General features: G+C 40.1%; 1 protein-coding gene across 12 annotated transcripts in view; it reads left to right on the top strand.

The window, feature by feature from the left end:
• ADGB (androglobin) overlaps positions 1–25940 on the top strand; it is a 244834-nt gene that overhangs the window by 12796 nt on the left and 206098 nt on the right. For all 12 annotated transcript variants that reach the window (XR_009762282.1, XR_009762281.1, XR_009762283.1 and 9 more), the window contains exons 2-8: positions 632–809; positions 4069–4161; positions 6153–6224; positions 8440–8649; positions 11431–11570; positions 13698–13784; positions 15567–15766. Coding sequence is in view for 8 of the 12 variants with exons in the window: in XM_061624063.1 (XP_061480047.1) it covers positions 632–809; positions 4069–4161; positions 6153–6224; positions 8440–8649; positions 11431–11570; positions 13698–13784; positions 15567–15766 (980 nt within the window). In the remaining 4 variants the exon portion in view is untranslated. The remainder of the gene's footprint in view (positions 1–631; positions 810–4068; positions 4162–6152; positions 6225–8439; positions 8650–11430; positions 11571–13697; positions 13785–15566; positions 15767–25940) is intronic.

A 25940-nucleotide genomic window follows, 5' to 3' on the forward strand; every position in this document is an offset into this window, starting at 1 on the left:
ACTTCAGCTTGTTCCTTCCCATCCATCCACTCACGGATTCCAGGCACTTGGACAAGGTCTCCACAGCCAACTCTGGTGAAGATTTAAACGAGAGATAGACCTAGATAGTATAGCAATTCAGGCTTGGCCAAAAATGTCCCCCCCTTACCTTATTGGCTCAAGGCAGCAGAGGGTTGTAAACGTGGTGGTGGGGGAAGAACTACAATAAGCAGCAGCAGTCTGGTAGCGTTCTTCATTGGGAATAGTCATTGGGAATTGCATTACATCATAGTGTCTTTCATATGGATATTCTTGGGAAAATAAAATAAAATAATGGCTGCTCCCATCACTACAAACTCTTGTTTTGGTAGTAGAAATGATGTGCAACATCAGGGTATACTTTGCATGAGGAACTGTGGTCTTAAATCAGTCACAGAACACAGATCATGATAGACTGCTTAACTGAAGCCTGCATTACTTGTGTTTTCATTTTATTTATAGTGGTAGTAATTAAGAGATCAAAATAAAAAAGAAATTGTACTTAGCAACATTAAAGAAACTGCAATTATAATAAGCAAATTTGAATGTTTATTGTCATGTAAGATGCAAAATAAAGTGCAAGTTCTCTTTTCATGTTCATATTTTATTTCAGCCTTTGGTTTCTTTCTGGATCAGCCTCTGGTATGAATCCTCAAGGTGTTTCAGCTGAGGCAAGGAAAGGAAGATTTCCTATCTGGCCAGAATGGAATGAAGCAGATATCAATGCAGAGAAGTGGGATGCAGGGAAAGGCGGAAAGGAAAAAGATAAAGCTGGAAGAAGTCCTATTTTAGTAAGTTTGCTTATAGTCTCTTCTTTCACATTCACCAGTAAAGGAAAATATGTATTAATACTGTATCTTCTTAAGTACATCTTTTGAAGCTTACCAGTGTATGAGCACTCACCATTCTGGTAACGAAATGAGGCTTTTAACTAAACATTTTGGACTTAAATGTGCTTAGTTGTGTCTGGAACAGACCTTAGGTGATACGATAGTAGAACGTCAACTCTTCTATAATTTTTGGAAAAGAGACAGAAAATATTTCTAATTACAGTTAAAATGGTATTCATTATGAAAATGAACGATCTTTTTGGAAATTATATTCTTAATATTTTAAGGGCTGGTCTATATGACTATTTGGGCATGTTACAAATGGAATTGCTGCTCCTGAGTTGCTACTCTGATTAAGTGCTTTGTCAACTGATTACTTCACACTTAGAGCACAATGATTGGGGGACTTGGTCAGGATTGTACAAAGTTATCTCTTTGCCAGTCTCTGTTGGCTAAAAGGGATTTTGCCAGTTGGGGAGGCTCCACCTTGGTGGAGATCTCAGCTATGCTCAGGTAGGCATAGAGCTACCATTAGTTGTTATTCTGCCAGCAGTAGAGGGGCGAAAGTTTCAAAACATGCCATTTCTGAGTGAGACACCAGCGGTTTTGGATCGGCTGGTTGGGTAGGGTCCAGCCAACGTTAAGCACTTTTCAATTGAGCTGTTCAAATGTGTGTACATCTGTGTTATCTCTTCTATTAAAATCGATCAGATTTAAAAGCAGGGCTCCACATAATTTTGACTGGCTCTCGTGGTCAACTAAAATGTTGTGGTCTTGTTCCTGACCTTGCACAGTACTTCCAAAACCCACTGTAGGTCAGGGATTACTCTCTGCTTTCTCACTCCAAGCTTTGAGCTGGATAAGGATGAGTTTTGCACACTGCAAGAACATGCTCCCACACCTATCCAGCTCCAAGGTGGAGGGGTACAGAGGCTTGTTTGGCTTTGTGCTTACCAAGTGCTCAGCAAATGCAAAGCCAAGTCAACATGCTTTCACCCTCCATCTCTGAGCTGCAGAAGGGAGGCAGAGGCTTGTTTTCTAGTATCTGGCAAGTGCAGAGCCAAAGCAAATTCCAGGCTTCTTCTGAACTTTGGAGCTGGAGATACAGTGAGGATCATCTCTCCCCCCCCCCCACCCAGTCAATAGCTCCAGGTGGAGAAGCCTGAGACTCGTCACACTTCCTAGAGGCTGTCTGTGTACTTACCATGATGTGAGTGGCAAACAAAATTGTTGAGTCATGCTTAAAAGTATCTTAGACTAGTACCTGCCAATATTATTAATAGTATTATTAAACTTCTGTACTGTATTTAAGTGTGCCTCAAGGCGATCTACAAATATCATAAAACAACTACAATAATTTTAAAACCAGTCCAAAAATGTTTAGATACATTTAAAAATAATACAACAGGTACCTTTTCATCCACCTGAAAAAGCTCATCAAAACAAAAAATGTCTTCACTTATTTTTGGAAAGTACAGATAGATCCAAGTACTCTAGGAGGAGACAGATTTTCTAGATCCATTTCAATCAGGATTCAGAAACTGCCTTGGTCACCCTGTATGATGACCTGTGTCGGGAAAGAGACAGGGGGAGTGTGACTGTTTTGATCCTCCTTCATCTTTCAGCAGCTTTTGATACCATTGACCTGCACGGGTTGGTTCTATCCCTTATGTTGTTTAACATCTACATGAAACCACTGAGTGGGGTCATGTGGAGTTTTGGAACACAGCTCTGTTTTTCCTTTTCATCTTCCACAGGTGAGGCAGTGGATGTGTTGAGTCAGTTCTTGGTTGCAATAATGGACTGGATGAGGGTCAATAAACTGAACCTTAATCCAGACAAGACTGAGATCCTGTTGGTGGGTGGTTCCTGTGACTGGCTGAGTGGTGTGTGGCCTGCTTTAGATGGGGTCACACACCCTGTGGAGCGAGTTTATAGTTTGGGAGTTCTCCTGGATCTATTGCTGTTGCTTGAGGCACACATGGCCTTCTATAAGCTTAAGCTTGTGACCCCACTGTGACCTTATGTGGACAGGGATAACCTGGCTACAGTAATCTATGCTCTGGTAACCTTAAGATTGGATTATTGCAATGCGCTTTATGTGGGGTTGCATTTGAAAATGGTTCAGAAGCTTCAATTAGTCCAGAATACAGCTGCCCAATTGTTGATAGGTTCAAGGAGAACACAGCACATAACACCAATCCTGTTCCAATTACACTGGCTGCCTGTACACTTTCAAGCTCAATTCAAAGTGCTGGTTTTGACTATAAAGCTCTTTATGGCTCAGGACCCATTATCTTCTGGAACACCTCTCCTGACACGAACCTATCCAGACCCTTAGATCGCCTTCTGAGGCCCTTTTCCAGGTCCCCCTTCTGAGGGAGGCTCAGAGGGTGGTGACAACGGAGATGGCATTTTCAGTTGTGGTTGCCATCTTTGGAATGCGTTCCTCATTGAGGTCCGTCTGGTGCCTTCATTGGCATCCTTTTGGCACCAGGTAACAATTTGTCTTTTTTCCTTAGACTTTTGATAGACTTAAATAACTCTGATTGTTAGTAGCGTGCTGTCAAAGTTTTCTGTGGCTGGATGAGGTAGTGTTTTTTGGGGTTTTTTTTATGGTATGGTTTGTTTGCCTATTTATTTATTTATTTGATTGATTGATTGATTGATTTATATCCCGCCCTTCCTCCCTGCAGGAGCCCAGGGCAGCCAAGTCAGGTAACTTCATGCAAGTCAGGTAACAACTGACTAATGCATCTTCATCATCTTCATGATCATTATGATAATTATGATCTTTGGTGCCTGTTGTTTCTCAACAGGGATGCTGTTCCACAAAATAGGGAGCCACACTGGAAAGCCCTGCTCTGAGTTACTCTGGAACGGGCTTCTGATAATTATGCTCTTCCAGTGCTAGTCTCTTTTAATGAATATACCTTGTTATTTTCTTTATTTGTTTGTTGTGTATCTCAGTATGTCATCTGTAAAAAATTTAGACTTAAAAAGAATTAATAGTTTGTATTTCATACAAGTTTTTTTTAATTCTCTCAGTTACTAATGCTTTAGTCTTTGATCACTATTGGTATATAAGGCATGATACTAAGAGAAGATTTGTAAGTGAAAAGTCAGCAGCTTGTCTTTGAATTGTGTGTAGTTGAATCTTTTATGGATAAGCATATAATTGTTTTAGATATTAATTTTCATAAATGAATGTTTTGTACAGCATGTCTTTGAAGATCCAGAAGGAAAAATTGAATTGCCCCCTTCTTTAAGAGTGTGTTTCTGGAAAAGGCCGCAAGAAATTTTAATCAATAAGGTAAGAAGTAGTTGTTTTATTACGATGTTTCTTACTTATTTACTTTTTGTTAATTTGTTTTGTTGATGTGTTTGCCACCCTGGGCTTCTTCGGGAAGAAGGGCAGGATATAAATTCAATAAATAATAATAATACTAGAAATAAAATGATTTTACGTAAATTTTCTACAGGTTAAAATAAATAATGTATTTGTTTAAAATATAGAGTGCCACTCCCCACCCAATAAATAAATAAATAAATCATAGGCTCAGGCACCTGAAAGGAACATTTCCTATTGATCACAATCCTGATCTATCCAAGCTTGTGACATGAGCATCAGTCACCGTAATCTGGGAGTAACAGAGCAATACCAACTAAAGCACATCTCTGTTTGGTTGTGGTAATCCATGAGGAAGGGATGGTAGGGACAGAACATTGTTCTCCCAGCCTTTTAAGATATTTTGAGACAACCTTTTAGAGCCAAGCCCTCACGAGGCAGATTCCAATACACAAAAATACAGAACATAATTCAAATTTAACAATAAATCACCATAAAACAATAGAATTGAAAACAATATGGTAGTATAAAAACCAATAACTTCCATCCCAGCGTAACAGTAAAATCAAATAAGATACATAACATTACTTTGGCATCAGCTCAAACTAGCAGCACGATAATACCTTTTTTGAAAAAAGATGGCTCTAAAAATGTTTTTTTAAAACCCACTTGTAGGCTTATAATGATGGAGCCATGCATACCTCAATTCAAATAGAATTCTACGAATGTGGAGTCACCACTGTAAAGGTCCTGTTCCTTGTACCTGCTAATGAGCAGAACCTCCAAATCTAATCTCAAAGTGTGGGCAAGTTCACCACAGATGAAAGTGGTCCTTCAAACTATTTGAGGCTGTGAAGGTCAACACCAGCAATTTGAATTGGGCCCAGAAACACACTGGCAACCAGTGCAACTGGAACAATATTGATGTCACATGTTCTAACTGCCAGGCCCTCTTTAACATTCAGTGGCAGCATTTTACACCAGGCAAAGTTTCTGAATTATCTATAAAGGGAGCCCCATTACAGTAATCTAGTCTGGATGTCAGTAGGGCATGGGTAACTGAGACTAGGTCTGTCTCCTTCACACAAGATTTCAGTTGATGTACCTGTTAAAAGGCACACCTAGCCACAACTGACACCTGTGCTTCCACAGATAGCCTCAAGTCCAGGAGAACCTCCAAATTGCACAGTTGGTCCTTCAGTGCAACCCCACCCAAGACTAATCCCAGCTCCTCTTCCAGATTGACCAGTTTCCCCATCCACAGGATCTTGTTCGGATTAAGTTTCAGCTTGTTTGCCATTATCAGCTCCAAACCAGTCATAGGTTCTGTCTTAAATTAGTCTAGAATACGAGTGCGGGCTTCATGAGCAGTTAAAATGAAAGTGGCTAGAGAAGAGCTGGCACTATGCGCCCTAAATTTTATTTAATTAACATGTATTTATTGAAAAATGTTTACCTTAGAAAATGATCCTGATCAGTTTGATTGTCTTGTGGGCAGAGAGAGAACCATTGCTGTGTAAGTTAAGACTAGAGCGAGATAAATGATATTTTGAAAGGTTTCAAGGTGATATGACAGGTGTATTGTTGCCTGTGGTATGTACTCATCCCACTATCATCTCTGAAAGTTTTTGCAATTTTTTAAAGTACTTCTCAAACTTGTCTGACCAGAGTATAATAGTCAAGCAAACAATATACCATGCCAAACAATGCTTCTATTACACCATTTTCAGCTCTCTTAAACATTCTTGTCTGTCACCTATGGATTATTTCACAATTTCAAAATTCTGAAAAAGACTGTAACATTTATTCTTTGAAATTAACTTGCATTAAATTAACTCACTTAACTTTTGGAAAAAATACATCTTTCAGGCAGTTAATAAATTGTTTCAAGATTTTAAACATATCTAAATCTTTATAATTTTTTTTAGTGAAAAGAATTACAATTATCTTTTTAGGTGCCTGTGGTAGTGAAAAATGAAACTTGGTTTGACCTCTTTTCAGCCAATGAACATTTAATGTGTAGTGAGGTATGTGAATAATCACTCTTTTAAAAAGAAATCATATTAATTGTGTAAGTGAATGGAACATACACTTGATATTGTCACAAAACAGGTGAATACTTTTGATATGGAAAAATAGGCACAGACAGCTCTGCCATGCTGCAAGGTAATGTGACCTATTTCAGGTGACACCAAAGAAGGAGGGTTAGATGAAGAGAAGAATGAGCTCACTTCATCTATTAAAAAGTATTGGGCATTCACTGAAAATAAGGCAAATGGGAAGAGCCTTAGAGTGAGCCTAGCTGAAAGATAAGAACTGATTGATCAGAGTATGTACTTTTTCTTAGAGAATAAAATTACAGGCTGCAGAGAAATGTTTTGTCAAAGCATGACCCACAGCAAATCTTATATTTGTATAAACAAAGTCATACTCCATTTAATGTCAACATCTGAGAATTTATTTTCATTAGAATACATTGCACATCACGTGATAAAAATTGTGAAAAACATATTACTGCATATACCTATGGGTCACACATAGGTTTCCTCAAAATCTTAGATATGTCAATGTGCTTGTCATGTCTGTTTTTTTAGTCAGACACATGATTTCTGTTGCAGAAGTGACTATTTGGTGCATTCCCAGAATCAGTAACAGCAATGTCAGAAACATTATGAACTGTTTTTAATTCTGAGTTAGGGTGTGTGCTTTTTTCAATGTAGTAATGAACACAAATATTAACCATTGGTCTGGTTCTCATGCCACATTAAACCATAGATAAAACATGGTTTAATGTGAACAAGCAGAGTCCTGGTATACACTGCTGAAAATGCAGGTGCTTAGCTCCTCCCCAGCTCCTGTTGCTGTCACACTGGGGAGGAAATAAGCCATAAACTGGCTTGTTGTTATATTTGAATCTGGGCTTGTGGTTTGTTTGTTTCCCCCAAATAAACCATGAGTGGTAAGCCAAGAACAAACCTTGGCTTCCTATCCTAGTTTATTTGGAGAGAAACAAGTCATGAGGCTGGGTAAAATAATGCAAAATACAAATGCTAAATTATGTAAATATAGTAAAAATTATGTGTCTTGATATTTTGCACATCAGAAGTCTTTGTTTTATTTGAGCTGGATATAATTAAATTATCAAAAACACTGCATTTAAAGTGCATTTAAATTAGAGGATTGGAGCCTGTTGCATCTAGTTTTAAACAAGCCACAATTCCATGTGATGTTTGATCTCAGAGAACTGTAGTTTGTTTAAACACTAGTTGGTGAACAATCTAGGATTTGAAACAATGGTTTGCATTTAATTTGTTCTCACAGAGTAGAACTTAAGCAAGTCACTCTCACAAAGTTTGCATGTCACAGGGAACTTGCAGTCTCTTCCTCATGTCCATGAAAGAGGAAAAGAGAGGGAGGAGAGAAAGAACACGTGAGCCCAAACGTCCTGTAGGCATGTTCAAGTAGCAGAAAGCAATAACTTCCCATTACAACTGGGCCTTTGTGTATTTACAAATGATGTAAGCTACCTTGAGCTACCTTAACATTCAAAATTATCTGATTTTAAAAAAATCAACTTGCATCAATAATGCAAGAGGTGCTGAAGGGGCAGCTTATATGACAACAATTATAATACATGCATTGGGAACAATTCCCATCTTGGGGAAGTTTTAACCAACAGTTTGGTGGTGTTATTGGTGATCTACTGAAAGGAGAAAAGGGGAAATCCAGATGAACTGTTCCTAGGCTGGATGTCAGGTTCTTGGTCCCAGTCTAGAGATTGGATGGTGTCCATATACTACAACATGCAGGGACATTCCATTTGCTGAAAAAATGACTGTCTGTTAGTTTCTCCCCATTAACAGAGCTGCTGGTGATGATCAACTGTTTGGTGATAGGAGAAGAGAGAATAGGAGTCATCTGTTCTCCTAGGTGGCAGGGTTTTGCTTCTTCTCCCTCACAACATTCTTCTGCAAAGATAAATAAACCATTCTCTGTACCTTTTAATCTGCCTTTCTGTCTCCCCATTCTCTCATATCATACTGGTACTTAGATTTTAGTGTCTCTGGCTTCAACTTTTTTTTGTAATTCTCTGTGCAGCATTTATTTATATAGAAGCTAATAATGAATGTTATTGTTACTGTTAGCTATTTCATGATAAAGCAGACCTAGAGCATACATATTGTGAACAAAGCTGACTACTCTTATTTCCTCCATCCCCCCTCCCCCCAAAAATGGCTTCAGCTGATGAGATGGATAATAAGTGAAATCTATGCAGTTTGGAGACTATATAATGCACCTGTTTTAAATGCTGATGCTAAAGCTAATGCAAATGAAATATCTTCACTTTTGTGGAAGCCATGGGAACATATATACTCATTATGCAAAGCTGTCAAGGGGCATATGCCATTGTACAACAGCTATGGAAAATACGTGGTAAAACTTTACTGGATGGTAAGTATGCATCTATCTCTTCATTAAATATTGGCTTGAATGTCATTTATTTAGGTTGCAATCTTGCGGTAGTGGTGGTGGGTTGAAGAGAACTGAAGCTGGTTATGCTGCCTCATCAAAAGGCCTACTGAGCTCTTGCTGGAAGGGTGCAAGCGAGGCTTTTGTACTCCTATGTCCTAGGTTTTTTTTTTAATTACAGTTCTCCAGAAGTGAATATATCGCATAGTGGGTTATGTTGCCCTTGGTTTGGGTATGTGAGAAATGGATAGATTATAGATCCTTTGGATCAATGCCTTCCCCCAGTACACCCTCTTTTCAGCCCTACTAATATTAACAGGGAGGGGTCATATAAAGTTTGATGTCTGTCTGTGTCTCTGAGGTCTCACTGACCTCAGAGAGGGAAATATTGTGTTTCCTATAGCCCCTGGGACACCTTCCCAGACCATTGGATTGCAGGGCCTGTGAACTAGACAGAACATTTTTTATTATTAAACAAATCAAATGTTGAGAATTGTGACTGCTATTATATTATTATAAAAGTTATTATTTCAACAAAAGAAGTACTGAAATTAATATGCATAATATTAAAACATAAAGAATTAAAACTTTGTGTGCCTCTCTGTATATCTACCTTTACCAACCTATACTCTGGACAAGAGGCTACTGTAAGGACAGAGAAACCGATTACTTTCCAATCGGAAAGGGTGTGAGGCAGGGGTATATTTTATCACCCTATTTGTTTAATCTATAAGCAGAACATACCATACAAAAAGCGGGATTGTACCAAGATGAAGGAGGTGTGAAAATTGGAGGGAGAAATATCAATAATTTAAGATATGCAGACGATACCATACTACTAGTAGAAACCAGTAATGATTTGAAATGAATGCTGATGGAAGTTAAAGGGGAAAGCACAAAAGCAGGACTACAGCTGAACATCAAAAAGAAGTAATGACAACAGAAGATTTATGTAACTTTAAAGTTGGCAATGAGGACATTGAACTTGTCAAGGATTATCAATACCTTGGCACAGTCATTAACCAAAATGGAGACAATAGTCAAGAAATCAGAAGAAGAAGGCTAGGACTGGGGAGGGCAGCTATGAGAGAACTAGAAAAGGTCCTCAAATGCAAAAATGTATCACTGAACACTAAAGTCAAGATCATTCAGACCATGGTATTCCCGATCTCTATGTATGGATGTGAAAGTTGGACAGTAAAAAAAGCAGATAAGAGAAAAATCAACTCATTTAAATGTGGTGTTGGAGGAGAGCTTTGCGGATACCATGGACTGCGAAAAAGACAAATAATTGTGTGTTAGAACAAATTAAACCAGAACTGTCACTAGAAGCTAAAATGATGAAACTGAGATTATCATACTTTGGACACATAATGAGAAGACATGATTCACTGGAAAAGACCATAATGCTGAGAAAAACAACAGGGAGTGAAAAAGAGGAAGGCCAAACAAGAGATGGATTGATTCCATAAGGGAAGCCATAGACCTGAACTTACAAGATCTGAGCAGGGTGGTTCATGAAAGATGCTCTTGGTGGTCACTGATTCATAGGGTCGCCATAAGTCATAATCGACTTGAAGGCACATAACAACAACAACTAAAAAAAGAACTTCTTAATGTAAAGCTTGCTATTATCCATTACATATTTTAAATACATACTTGACCTGAGCCACTTTATATTTAAGAAAATTGTGTACCTTAGGTGTTCCCTGTAAGACATCAGCGCTGTACAGATCTTCCTATAATTGAATGAACATTATGTATACATATTGCAGGGAATCATGATTGGCCCTGGGTCCTTTGTGGCATCTGAATTTAATAAACACACACACACACATACTGAACCAAATACTGATCAGTATTCAACCTGAATACTGATAGTACACCAGTATGATGTGTGAATATAAAGAAATATCGAAGGCCCAAACAAACTTCAAAAGGTCTTCTTGAGCAAGAAGTTATACAACATTTTAAAAAACAAGTTGCACCCATAAGCCAATATAAAATCCAAAGTTACAAATACAACTTATGATAAAATTTGTAATCGGGTTACCATTTGTTGTTATGGAGGAATCACACTTATGCATATGTAGATACAGGCCTATTTAATCCATCTCTTGAAAATGTTAATGAAAAGCAGTATAATCACATTTGGGAGCTGTCCAATATATACCACAAAGGTAAACATTGAAGAAATAATTCTCTCTTCTTCCAGAATGTCTGGTACTTGGAAAAGTTCCAGAACAGTGAATCCTGATGTTCTGCCACGGAAACATAACAAGTCACTCCCAAACTAGCTGGTTACCTGTACATTAAGTATCAGTACCTTCCAATAACAACATAGGCCCACTCTCCCTCAGTTGTAGTTCAGTAGCATCATCGGAGTAGCACATGCTGTTCCCCACACACATTTCCACTTTATAACAGTAATAATGATTAATAACAGTTTTATTTATTATGCTTTTATAAGATAAAAATGTTCAGACTAGTAGTTTTAGTTCTAAAAGCATATTCTTGCCTTGGCAAAAGCCATATAAGAGCTGACAATTGAGAAATAGCTCATTGATACTCTGCAAACGATTTCAAAAATACTGGCTGCACTGCTATCGATTGTGCACATTGAAACTACTGGGCTTTCAAATTTGTTCTCCCTTTACAATTATCTATCATGAGGGTCAAGTTCTTTGAAGGTCATATAGATTTTCATACCAACTATTTTTCATTCCCACATCATCACATTTAATTTCCTTTCTCTTTTGCAAGGGGAGCTGGCGAAAGATCATTGTGGATGACAGTATTCCTTTCAGTGAAGACAATTATATGCTGCTTCCAACAACAACATGTGAAATTGAACTTTGGCCACTGATATTATCCAAAGCCATAATTAAACTAGCAAACAATGAGTATGTTTTTCTAAGCTTTGTATCTGTTTTGAGACCAAAATAGAGCTATGTGCAACCAAGCCAGAATTTAATACATAGGGTGGATGCTTGTTTGTTTGGTGAGAATTAATGAACCTATAATGGGTACTTTTTGAACCCTGCACAGTGTAGTAAACAAAGGAAGATCCTTGGATGCAGCTGAAGTTGGTGGCTATGTTAGCACGAAATGCTAAACCATGGTTTAGCATTACATGGATGGGCCTGAATGAGCCTGAGCGAAGCATTGGTTCACACACTCCCCACTTCCCTCCTTCCACACATCTAAGAGGAGGACTTTGTCAGAGTTTAGACCTACTTTTAAAGAATCCCAACTTAGTGTTATGTTCAAACCAGGCACCATGATTTAAAACAAACTCTAGTTATTTTAAGAAACAGGCTTCAGAACCCTTGCTTAAAGTTAGCTTTTTAAGAAACTTAACCAGAGCTTGTTTTAAACAAGATCTCTAGTTCAAACATAATGCTAAGCTGGGATTCTTTAGAAGTGAAACTAAACTCTGCTAGGGTCTTCTTTCCAGATGTGCAGGAGGAGGAGAGAGGGAGGCGCTTTACTCAGGCTTGAGCAGTATACTCAGAATATATTGGTATTAAAGAACAAAATACTTGCATTTTGATCCAACAGAGCCTTAGAATGTATTTGATTTCTCCCTCCCTCTGCTGAAATCTCCTGTGCCCCATTGAACACCATTCTGGAGGGTCCCTCAACCCTCAGGAGAAGCTTTTTGGGGTGCACATGAAACAGCAATAGGAAGAACAAGGTGGGGAAGCTCCATTCTATTTGTGGAACTTATTTTGCAGAGTTGTAGGTTCTAAGCCTCTGTTTTGTTACTTATTTAAGGCATTTATACGCCATACTTTAGTCATAAAGGCTCTCAGAGTGACTTACAGAAATCAATTCTAAGACAGTCTCTGCCCTCAAGTGCATAATTAAGACATGATACATGAGGAACAAGGAATGGCAGTGGAGGGAAATGCAAACTGAAGCTCAAGTTCTTGAGTTACAGTTCTTATAACAGAGTTATATAGTTCTGTCTATGCAGGTTTTGACTGTCTAGAAGACCAGCAACTCTCCGCTGATGTCCGTGGCAGTTCTGGCAGTTTTGCTGTTGACAAAGAACAGTCTAGGAGCAGAGCTGTTGACAATGTCCAGGGCAGGGCAGGTCTTGCCACACAGGTGTTCTCTGAGACAGCTGACTTGATGGCAGAATCCTCACAGGAGTGGACGTAACAAAGTCACCTTCTTGCCAAAATCAGTGGTGATATGGCAACTATAGACATGATTTATCAAACCCATGGGCACCAAAGCAAGGAAACACTTGGAAATTGGAAAATATTCATGGATTGCATGTGTTATAGAGATAACTGCATTGTGGATTTTGAATTGTGTTAGTGAAGATAACAATTATAACATCAGGGACAATTGCTTTGCCATCCTGCATGCCTATGCCTATTGACCAGTAATTCTATAATTTTGTGCCTGGAAATTACTTAATATTTCAGGTGCATAGGATTACATTACATAGCTTTGGAGAAAATGTAATGACAAAAATAGTTTGAAGGCACTAAAGAAAAGTAGATGTTATAGCAGGAGAATTGTGTAGATGCAGATTGACAACTTTAAAGCAAACTTAGATTTCAAAGACATGTTTATTATGGAAGTAAGTTCTGTTCACAAAAGCTTATGGCTCAATTTAAATAATAGTTTTTAGGTACCTTAAAACTACAACTGACTAACATGAGTACCCCTTTGGAATTTGTCAACTGAGTTAGTGCACAAATTGTATTGTCAAGAAAAAGACCTTGGTCGTGTTTTCTGTCCTAATCTGTTCAGACTTTTCAGATCTGTGAGTTGCTGAACACTACATGTCTGTTGCAATCTTTTGTCTCTAGGAAGATGGGACAGGAGGCCTTGTAGCCCTTCACTATTTATAATTATGCAGTGAATTGATTTGTGAGCATTATTTTTACTTGCAGTGAAAGTTATGTATGAAACATGAAAAATTGGGAAGAATACAAGGGTGAATGCAGAGACAGAATTGAAATCTGAATAGAATATTGGTGTGCTTATGTGTATATTTGCTTTTGTTGTAGCATAAATGAAGTAGGAAAAAGAGAATTGGGGGAATTCACTGTTCTGCATGCACTTACTGGATGGATACCAGAAATTATTCCTCTCCAGTAAGTTTTAATTTTAAAAGCAGTTCTTTATCTTTGTTTCCCCTTACCTTGGTTCTTCTGGTCTGTGATAAACCAGTCAAAATCAACCCTGTGAAAGGTCATTTTTAACTCGAGTGCTTTTGGTCTATGAAAATTCATAGATCTCAAGTTGGTTGTTGCTGAGGTTGTTCTTTTATTCCTGACTGTCTGCTCAAGACTAATTTCTGATGGCATCTCTGTTTAATCACTTTATGCTTTCTTTAGCCAATTTTTACCTTTTAAAAATTGTCATTGTACATATGTTTGATTTGGTGGATCTGTCTAGTGGTAAATGCTGTCTATTTGAAATTCATTTAGGCTGCAATTCTGTACACACTTATTTGGGAATTAAACCTATTGAACTCAGTAGGGCTTATATCTGAGCAGTCTTCCATTGGGTTGTGCTGTAGATAGGAAAAAACTATATTTCGTTGTGTCAAATGATTGCTCTAAAATACCTGACTTTGAAACTGATTGCTTCAATTTATTTGTCTATGTATTTCTAAGTGGGTTTATAGAGCAATCCTAATCTCCTGATCTATGCTGCTGGAGAGGGTTAGGATAAGGTTGAGGTGTTCCTCCTCTAATGGAGGGCTGCAGTGCTGCCAAAAGTGCAGGTTTTTGAGAAGCTATCAGCAACGGTGTTCCCTCCAGCAGCAGCAAGTATAGGCCCCAAAATGGGGCAGGACAAGTCAGAGCCAGCCATAGATCCACCAGATCTAAAGCAGATGTTTAAAATGGTATGTAAGATTACCTATGACTATGGAAAAAAACACAAAGGAAATAGGTACCTCAGGCCCTTTTCTATAGTGCGGATCTTCAGTTTATTAACACTTTGAGCCTGAGCTCTTTGGGGATCCCCTGTCAAAACAATACCACAATACCTGATGGAACACCTCTCCCAACACGAACCTACCCGTACACTATGCTCAACATCAAAGGTCCTCCTCCGGGTGCCTAATCTGAGGGAAGCTTGGAAGATGGCAACAAGGGAGAGGGCCTTTTCAGTGGTGCCCCCCAAATTATGGAAAGATCTCCCTGACAAGGTGCGTCTGGTGCCAACCCTGTTATCTTTTCAGCGCCAGGTCAAGACTTTCTTCTTCTCCCAGGCATTTTAACAGCATTTGAATAGCATGTGTTTTGAACTTGCTTATTGATTTTTATGGGTTTTAATTGTTTAAATTTGTATACTTGTTTTTAATGTTCTTAATTGTAAACCGCCCAGAGAGCTTCAGCTATGGGGCGGTATATAAATGCAATAAATAAATAATAAAACTGCTCCGTAACTCTGAGAGATGTGCCAGCATAGAGCCCCAAACACCTCCACCTTCCATTCTGGCTGGCGCAAGTGATATGTGGCAGTTGATCCACTGCTTCACCCCACTACTCCCTGATTGGGGTTACGATTGCTCTGCCCTAACTTTTTGGCAAACTGTTGCACTTGTGTTTATTTGCTATTTATTTTCTCAGTACTCTAGAAAAAAGTAGTTTGCTACCATGCTTTTCTTTCTTTTCAAGGAGTAGATGCATTCTAGATTACAGCAAAAGAAATTAATTACTGTCAGGGACATGAGGATTCTAAAGCGATTAGAATTGTTTCAGTGATAATTGACCTCTTAAATAGTAGTAAAATATAGTGTGGGTGCTTCTTTACTTGACTTCCATAGATCAGAAGATTTAACTGTGAGTAGTACAATGCAAATACAATCAATGAATGTCAGACAGCAATTACATTTTAAAATAATGTTTATGTATATTTTAAAGATCTGGATATTTGGATAAAGTTTGGGAATTCTTAAGAGATATATTGCCAGAATTTAAGTTACCAGAGGAATCGCTCCCTGAAACCAGAGCATCACTTCAAGACACAAAAAAAGATCTAAAAGTTTCTGACATTAAAAATGATGCCATACCTACTATTAAGCAACCAGAAAAGCTAGAGAAACCTGAAAGAACTGGCAGAGGTATGAAATTATACAGACTGTAAATATATGCAAGCAAAATGTTCTCTGTTCAGAGATTATATATTTATTTATTTGCCCTTTTCTCTATAGACCTTCAAGTAATCACAATCAACTCTCTGGATTCCTAGAAGTGTTTAAAGTCCTGAAGAGTGTGTGTGTGTGTGTGTGTGTGTGTGTGTGTGTGTGTGTGTGTGTGTGTGTGTGTGTGTGTGTGTGTGTGTGTGTGTGTGTGTGTGTGTGTGTGTGCGCGAGAGAGAGAACTGAGGTTCAATGTAAGGTTGCAATCCAGTGTATAATAAAATGCCTTTAAATCCCAATGAAATCAATGGGCTTTAAACATGTGGAACAGTGTACTGAATTGAGAACCAGCACTGCAGCCAAATAGCACAACACCAGTATAGCGAGTCTTACTTATGGGCAAACATGCATTACACTGCTGCAGTTCAATATTGGCGATGCCTTAACCTTCGTTGATTTCAGTGGGCATAACTGGTCAAATAGGACACAAAAATTCTTCTTTTTCAAAAACTGTACTCATTCTACATTAATATTTTTAATCAACTCTCCAATATTATGTGGCTTTTTCTCTTTAAAAGTCTTAGTTTAGGGCCAAAGCATTTGCACCAATAGCAACTGCATGGTTATTTGAAAAATAAATACCATCCCCCGTGGGCCTGGTTCAGATTGGAACCACAGACAGGCAAAGGATCTCTATTTGGGGGCCCATTCCTGCTATGTATCCTTTTTTAAAAAAACTGCAATTTCTAATTGCATGGAATTAGCGTAATATCTACTTTGGCCTTTGGAAACTGAAGGGAACTATATTGTAGCACGCTGCAGCTTTGACCAGGAGTGCTTTTGTCTGCTTAGCCTTGTGAGCCAATTGTGCTTTCCTAGAGAAGGTTGATCTGGTCATCCTCACACATGCCTAAGACTGGATTATTGCAGCACAGTTTATATACCTTTGAAAAGTGTCAAGAAACTTCAGCTGGTGCAAACTGTAGTAGGAAGAGTTTTAACTGACACTGACTTAAAAAAAATAATTGGACTTTGCTGCTGCACCAGCTTCATTGGCTTCCCATTTGTTTCTGAGCCCAATGGAGCTGGTTTTTGCCTTTAAAAACTTGAAAGGCTTGTAATTAATATCCTTGAAGGACCATCTTCTCACTAACGATCCTGCCTACCCATACAGATTTTTAGAGGCTCTGCTCCATGATTAAAGTATGGTTGATGGGTATGTTATCAGGGCTTTTTCTGTCATTATGCCTTGGCTCTGAAACACCTTGCCACAAGAAGCCCAGATGATCTTTTCCTTGATGACATCCTACTGCTTCGTGAAAATAACATTATTTCATTGGTCTAGGCTATTGAATTTTTTTACTCCTCCTTGCAATGATGTTGTTACATGCTATGTTCTATAATATTTGATATTTTTCCATGGCTTTATTATATTTTTATTGTATATTGATTTTTTAATCAATATTGTTGGCAGGTAAAATGTACAGTGTAAAATATGTTAAATAACAAAAGTAACTATTGTATATTAGTAGGGGAGTAATCATGGCAGAATTAGTGAAAAGAATGTGTGGTAGGTTTTACTTGATAAGAAACTGCCTTTAGATACATAATTTCCATATTGTAACTCTATGTTGTATGGCGTATAGTTTTGATGATGTCATCAAGACATGAAGTTTTTCTCCAGGCTATCACTCTGTGGGACTAAGATCGCTGATTGCCTGTATTGGCAATTGGGCCCAACGGGCAGTCTCGGGTTCCTATTGATTTATTGGCCACCACGCTGCACCTTGGACACCTTGGCCGAGATGCTGGAGGTGGTGTCGGATGTACGTGTGCAATCCCCAAACTTGGTAGTTCTGGGGGATTTTAACGTGCACTCCGAGGCCCCTCTCTCAGGAGTGGCCCGAGACTTTCTGGATTCTATGGCAGCCTGGGAGCTACAACCTATTCAAACAGGGCCTACTCATGCAGCGGGTCATGCCCTTTACCTGGTCTTTTTGTCAGAAGAGGTGGGCAGTGACTTGGAAGTCGGGGGGCTGGTCACTGCCCCCCTGTCCTGGTCGGACCATTATTTGGTCAAAATAGACCTTCGTGTGTCCCCTCCCCCTTGGAGAACTGGAGGGCCCACCAGGACATTCGCCTGAGGTGGCTGTTGAACCCGGATGGCTTCATACGCGAACTGGGAGATTTTCGAAATGCTATTGATGGCCAATCGGCCGAGACCTTGGTGTCCAGCTGCAATGCAGGGGTGACCGAGGTGGTGGACCAGTTGTCCCCGAAACGCCCCCTCCCTTTAGATAGATGCAGGACAGCACCTTGGTACACCCTACGGTTGCGTGGCTTATGGCGGGAGGTAAGACTGCTTGAATGCCATTGGCGAAAGACACATGCAGAGGTGGATAGAACTTGAAGTAGAGGAGGAGCAGCCGCCTACCAGACGGCGATGAGGAGAGCAAAAAGGGAGTTTTTTGTGGCCTCCATAGCTGCCTCAGAAAGCTGCCCTAGGAGACTGTTTCAGGTGGTCCAGAGCTTGGTGAGGCCAGCTGTAATGACTTCGCAAAACATTTTGCGGACAAAATTGATTACATCAAGAGTTCTATTCCCTCTGCCACAGCCTCAATAATGGAACCAGAAATGACCATCGAGCCCTCAGGGTCTTGGGATAGTTTCCAGCTTCCTTCCTCTGAGGAAATCACCAGGGCCCTATCCTCACTTAAACCAACTTCTTGTATACTCGACCCTTGCCCAGCGTGGCTTATTATGAGCTGTAAAGACAAACTTGGCAAGTGGATTAAGGCAATGGTGAATGCGTCTCTTGATGAAGGGCATCTGCCATCTGCCTTTAAAGAGGCAGTATTAACCCCAATTTTGAAAAAGGCCTCCTCAGACCTCTTGGATTTCAACAACTTCCACCCAGTTTCAAATCTGCCATTCCTGGGTAAATTGGTCGGACGGGTGGTGGCGATCCAATTACAGGCATACTTAGATGAAGTGAACTACCTTGACCCATTTCAATCGGGATTCCAACCCAGACATGGGACAGAAACAGCCCTGGTAGCCCTGGTGGATGACATGAGAAGGGCACTAGATAGAGGGGAGCATACCCTCCTTGTTCTCCTGGACCTTTCGGCGGCCTTCGACACTGTCGACCACCATATCTTGTTAGATCACCGTGAGACTCTGGGGTTTGGAGGCACCGTTTTACGGTGGTTCCGCTCCTTCCTCTCTGGGAGATACCAGAGAGTGGTACTGAGAGAGGAGGTCTCGGAGCCTTGGCCTCTTACATGTGGGGTACCACAGGGCTATATCCTCTCCCCGATGTTATTTAATGTCTATGTAAGGCCACTGCGAGATATCATCAGGAGATTTGGATTGCAGTTCCATCAGTATGCAGATGATACCCAGATTTTCCTCTCATTTAAGTCCCCCCCACCGGTGGCGATAGAAAGGCTATCAAATTGTCTGGAGGCTGTGAGGGATTGGATGAGCAGGAGTAAACTTAGACTGAATCCCGATAAAACTGAGGTTCTGTTGGTGGGTGATAAAGAGCAGCTGGGGATTACGGATTTGGTGCTTAATGGGATACAACTGCCCCTAAGAGACCATGTCTGGAGTTTGGGGTCATTCTTGACTCCCAGCTATCCATGGAGGCACAGGTAGCAGCTGTTAGTAGGGTGGCGCTTTACCAACTTCACCTCATTCGTGGAATACGCCCTTACCTCCCAAGCCACCTGCTCCCTAATGTGGTACATGCTCTGGTTCTGTCCCGGCTGGACTATTGTAATGCGTTATATGTGGGTCTTCCCTGAGAATGGTCTGTAAACTGCAGCTAGTGCAGAATGCAGCAGCTCGCCTGATTAAGGGCTGCCGCCACCGTGATCATATTACCCCAGTACTTAAGGAACTGCACTGGCTACCGGTGGTTGCTAGGGCCAAATTTAAGATCCTGGCTTTAACTTTCAAGGCACTCCACGAGGCTGGCCCACTTTACCTAAAGAGTCGCCTCCACTCGCACCAGGGGCGCCGGCTTACAACATCATCCTTGAATGGTTCGCTTCTTATTCCCCCAACAAAAGCAGCGAGATTGGGGAGGACACGGTCCAGAGCTTTTTCAGTAGTGGCTCCCTCACTTTGGAATTCTTTGCCAACTGACCTCCGTCAGGCCCCTTCCTTGTTATGCTTTCGTCAGGCCTTGAAAACCTGGCTCTTTAACCAGGCTTGGGAAGGGGGTTAGGGTGGCAGAGGGTAGTTCTGTGGGGATTTATTCAGTTTTTAAATTTTATACTGTTTGCTTTTTGAATTGTTTTTACATGGATTGTATTGTATTTTGTTGTACGTCGCCCAGAGTAGCAGATTAACCTCTGCCAGATGGGCGTCTAACAAATCAAATAAATAATAAATAAATCAAGATGGCCACCATCAAAATTCAGAAACTCATGAATATCTCTAAATGGTGGACGGATTTTAATTTATAAGGTTTCATTGTGTAAGCATTTCACAGAACTATAAATGTGATCCTTACAATTTTAATTCAAAAGTCTGTAATATTTGTGTATTTATATTAACCCTATCTCTGTGCTAGACAGAAAAAAAAATCCTACTGGGTGGTTCAATTGCATACTTAATACCTAATAGGTAAATATTTTAATAGGTAATAATTTTAATAGATGACAGTTTTATGTTGATAGCAATATGTAATATAATTGCAGTATTATCAGCTATATAAAGTCATTCACTTTTGTTTATTGGAACTGTTAGACATTGCTGTAACATAACTGTTCACACATTGCATATCCTAATGGGCGTTAGTCAACATGGTCACCATCACCATAATCATCTTCGTTATCAACATAATCATCTTCATTATCAGAGTCTGAGATGTCCGGTCCAATGTGAGAATCATTATTACACAGGTCATCATTTCCTCCACACTCGCACATGTCTGTGCACAGTAGGTTGTTGGCTAAGCATTTGCAGGATGGACTGCATCTGTTTGTTACACATGAACATCTAATCAACTGCAGAATTGAATCTGGTGTGCACAGAGAATGGAAGATCTGTCCATCCTCCATGCTGCATCCATGTTCAACAGGAGATGGAATTGTTGGGCTTGCTTGGCCATCTTGGTTCCAAATCATAGCTTGGTAGTTAACCCTCTTCATTGCGTGTATAAAAGCACCTTGTGTAGGTGGTAATTTTTTCCAATTTGTCTGTTTCCTAGAAGACACTTACCAACATAGCTCTACAAGAGTAGTTATCCTGGTTCTTGGCTGATAGACCTGACAAATGAATTGTTCCAATTTATCAAATACTGTGTCTGGGATTGTGTCTTGTGTTCCTACTGAGTTTAAAGCAAGAAGGGTGTCTTCGGTTGCTGTAGTGAATGTTTTCCAGTATGGAATTTTACCTTTCATGGAAACATTGGTGTCCATAAAGGAAGCACTTCAGCCTGGAGACTTCTTAGCTTCCATAGATCTAACCGAGGCATATTTACATGTGCCAATCCATCCCCAGCACCGCCAGTACCTCCGCTTTGCTTACAACAATCAACACTATCAGTACAGGGCAATGCCCTTTGGCTTGGCATCGGCGCCAAGGGTCTTCACAAAAATAATGGTGACCCTTGTCGCTCATCTCCGTCAACAGGGGTTGCACCTTTACCCATATTTAGATAACATTCTGATTCGTTCGCAGACAGCACAGTCAGCTTATCAGGACATTCACACCATACTAGCAGTTCTCCAGGATCACGGATTCTTGGTGAACATACCCAAGAGTCACTTGTTCCCTCAGCAATGTTTACAGCATTTGGGAGCAATGATAGATACGGAAGGGGAGACAATTTCTCTTTCGGAGGACAGAGTGCAGAAGATAAAGTTCAACCATTGCTAGGGAAGACTGCAGAGGACTTAATGGTCTTAGCAAAGGTTTTAGGGATGCTTGTTTCCACTATCCAAGTTATGCCATGGGCCAGATTTCATGTTCGGCCTCTACAATGGACACTGTTACCATACCAGTGGCAGATAGCACATTCCAGACATCTCCAGGTTGCTCTGACTTTGTGACTGAGGACTGCTCTTCATTGGTGGACAAAGGATTTCAATTTATGCAGAGGTGTTCCTTTAAAGGACCCACCACAGAACACTGTGACATCAGATGGAAGTCTCCAGGGGTGGGGAGCTCACTGCAGAGGTCAAATACTGCAGGGATCTTGGTCTCCTTAGGAATCAAAGCAAAGCATCAACTTAGTGGAACTTTGGGCAGCACTGTTGGCACTGCAGCATTTTGTGCCTTTATTCCATCTCAAGCATGTGCTGCTGAGAACAGACAACAACTGTGTGAAAGTGTTCATAAATCGTCAAGGAGGGCCAAAGTCACTGGTGCTTCATCGGGAGGCATCACGACTGATTTCGTGGGCAGACCACACTCTACAATCGTTGACAGCAGAATATATAAAGGGAGTAAACAATGTACAAGCGGACTGGTTAAGCAGACAGGAGGTGTTGCTGGGAGAGTGGCAGTTGCACAAAGATGTGTTCAAACAGATCCGCAAAAGGTTTGGAAGGATGGATGTGGACCTTTTTGCTTCAGATGTCAATCATCAACTGAAGAGGTATTATACTCGGTATCCTTCACTGAGAGCAGAGGGTGTAGATGCCCTAAACTCCTTGGCCGAAGGGAACACTTTATCTCTTCCCTCCTTTTCCATTGTTAGCTCGGGTGATGAAAAAGGTAAGGATGGAGAGGGCCAATGTTGTTCTAGTAGCACCAGATTGGCCAAGGAGGCCATGGTTCTCAGAGCTAGTCAACCTATCTGTCGGGCCTCCATGGCCTCTGCCTCTTCAACCAGATTTGCTGCTACAGGGGCTACTTCAGCACCCCGATTTGCAATGGTTGAGCTTAACCACATGGAAGTTGAACGGAGCAAACTGCTGAGAGTTGGATTGCCAACTGAAGTGGTAACCACAATATTGGCAGCTAGAAGACCGTCCACAATGCGAAACTACCAGTATACCTGGGCGGCATTTTTGAAATGGTGTAGTAGGAACCACATTACGCCTCGGAAGTCAGGAATTACAGAGGTGTTATCCTTTTTAAATTAGGGTTTGAAGCATGGATTGAGACCCAATACTTTGAGAAGACAAGCATCTGCGTTGTCAACAGTGCTTTCTAAGTCTTCTTCTGAATCACTGGGAGCTCATCCGTATCTGAAACAATTTTTAAGAGGGGCTTCTCTGTTGTCGGCACCTGTTCATCATTGATTTCCAACATGGAATCTTCACAAAGTCTTGTTAGCTCTCCAAAAACCACCATTTGAACCACTGAAAACTTCTACATTACGGATAATGTCATTCAAAGTGTTATTCCTGGTAGCAATAACATCAGCTAGAAGAGTGTCTGAGCTCGGAGCTCTCTCAGTAGCAAAACATCTATATATTTTCCATACCGACAGAGTCATATTGAGAACAGATTCTGCTTTCTTTCCAAAAGTTAATATAGCTTTTCACCGTCAGCAGGAATTAGTATTGCCAACATTTTGTCCTTCACCAAAGCATCCTCTACAGCGTGCTTGGCATTCACTAAATGTGAGGAGAGCACTTAAGGTATATATAAATAGGAGAAGTCCGATAAGGCACACTGATTCTTTGTTTGTTTCTTACCACCCAACTACTCTGGGTAAAAAGGTGTCCTCCTCTACTTTGGCGAGATGGATTAAGGACTGCATTGCCTTAGTGTACAGTTCTCTAAACATACCATTGCCTTCAGGTATTGTTGCTCATTCGACAACAGCAGCAGCTGCTACTGCAGCTTATTCAACAAATGCACCTCTTCAAGAGATATGTAGGGTGGCCACCTGGGCAACCCCAATTACTTTCACTAAACATTATAAAATAGATATTTATGCATCGGCTGAGGCAGCCTTCGGGAGGCGAGTTATTCAGCAGGTGCTGAAAGATCATTCAAAGTTTATGTATCCACCCAGTCAATAGGTCAGCTATGGAACATCCCAATATCTGTGCTGTGAACTTATAGCAGTAGCTTGAAGACTTCCTAAGTCTATGCCACCACAAGGAGTACTTCTCTTCATACTACAACAAAAACTCCTGAATAATGTGCCTAATGTTTCCGTTGCTCTAAGGATCCTTCTCATACTTCCAGTTTCAGTGGCAAGTGGTGAACGCAGTTTCTCAAACTTATAAAAACTTACATACACTCAACAATGTTTCAAAAGAGACTAGTTGGCTTGGCAGCTATATCAATTGAACATGCCCAAGTATCAGCACTTGACCTGAAGGAATTGGTGACAAAATTTGCAAAGGAAAAGGCACGCAAAGTGATATTTTGATGTGCCTGAAATTGAAACTTTTAAGAGACTTAAATTTTAACATCACAGTTCACAAGATTATTCAAAATGATTTGTGTGCTAAAACAGTTTCTTTTGTATTTGAGAAAGATAATCAAAGATTGTTGTATTACTTATTCTTGCAATTTAAAATAAATTTAGCCATTTCAAGTTTTGTGCTTTTCATTTTTTCTACAAGACATCTGTTTTTGAAAATTGAAGTTAGCAATTTTTTTTGGGGGGTGCAAGTAGTTAGCCTTGCCTAGGGCGCAAAATAGCCTGGCACCAGCACTGATCCCACTTGGGGGTGTCCTGGTGCCCACTGGAGAAGGAACTGTTTTACTCACCAGAAAGGTATTTCTCTGTGGGCACCAGGATACCGCCAAGTCACACCCTGGGATGCAAATGACAGTAAACATTATAATGAAACGGGTGGCGACTGAAGGGTCAATGATCAGACCTAGCGCATGTACAAGTCATTAGAGGTTAGAGTCAGTCTGGGTGGAGACTGAATAGTTATTTATTACAACTGAAGGTGTGCAAGTTGTTTCATGTTATTTATGGTTAATATAGTCAGTGTCTTTACATGTGTATAAGTTTATATTTTTTAAGCTTGGCCAGACGGCGAACTAACACTCCGTGGGAGGGGCCACAGTAATGGTTTGTTTGGAGTGTTAACTCTTTCCTGCCTCAAGCAATAGCAAGGAAGACAATACCCACTTGGCGGTGTCCTGGTGCCCACAGAGAAACACCTTTCTGGTGAGTAAAACGGTTCCTTCCCTGACAAAGTGCCTGTGCAATCAGATCTGGTCAAGGCGTGAAATGCAGGCATTGCAGAAGCCTACAAAGGGCCTAGGGATTGAAATATAATCACAAGTGATATAACTTTTTTTTGAAGAAGGAACAAAGTAAGACTCAGGAGGAAGTCTTGGATACCTTTGTACAGCCAGAACCAAAATATCAGTGTCTTGTGCAAATATATAAAGTTTTTAAGCTCCTCTTCCCATGGCATTGATGGCATGTAGAATTATTTTGGTATCTGCTTCTTCCTGGGAATGCCTAAGAAACTTCAAAGAACAAAAGAACATTTTTGCATGCTGAAGCATCTTATGAGCTAGGTACTTAGTTAATTGATCTTTGGTGCTAATGTGCAAAAGTAGCTTCTTCATAGTAACATTTGCTATATTCACGCTGTCCATGATTTGACACTGGGTGGATGATATTTCCTGGAGTTTCTTTTGTCGTGTCATACTCTTAATAGAATTATCTTTATATGTGTCAAAAATCAAGTGCATTTCATCATGCTCCCAATACTTCTGCATTTTTGATTTCTCTATATTTTGATTTCTGTATAGCTTGTAGGTCTGCCATACCATCAATAATTGCGACAGAAAAGATGCTTTCAGATGTGATGCTTTGTGTTGGTGATGGAACTGACTTCAAAATTTCAATTAATTTGCTTTTTTGCTGACATGGATGCATAGTCCCATCGGTATTAAACAGTGATCATAGTACAGCTGAGAATTCATCCCAATGTCTTACATAAATCAACTTGGTACTGTGATCTAGCTACAATCAGTAGTCGGGCCAATAGTGATCTGTTTGCACTTAACCCTTTAACTAAACACCGGTCACATTCATTTTTATTTTCATCTTGGCACTTGAATATTGTATTATTTATTATTTATTAATAGCATTTGTTAATCGCTTTTTTCCAAAAATAGGCCTCAAAGTGACGTACAAAAAGGAAAACAAAAACACACTGCATATGAAATAGCTTACAGCAAGTTAAACAACGGCAAAAACAAAAAA

Source organism: Rhineura floridana, chromosome 4 (assembly GCF_030035675.1).
Source record: "Rhineura floridana isolate rRhiFlo1 chromosome 4, rRhiFlo1.hap2, whole genome shotgun sequence".
Lineage (NCBI taxonomy): Eukaryota > Metazoa > Chordata > Lepidosauria > Squamata > Rhineuridae > Rhineura > Rhineura floridana.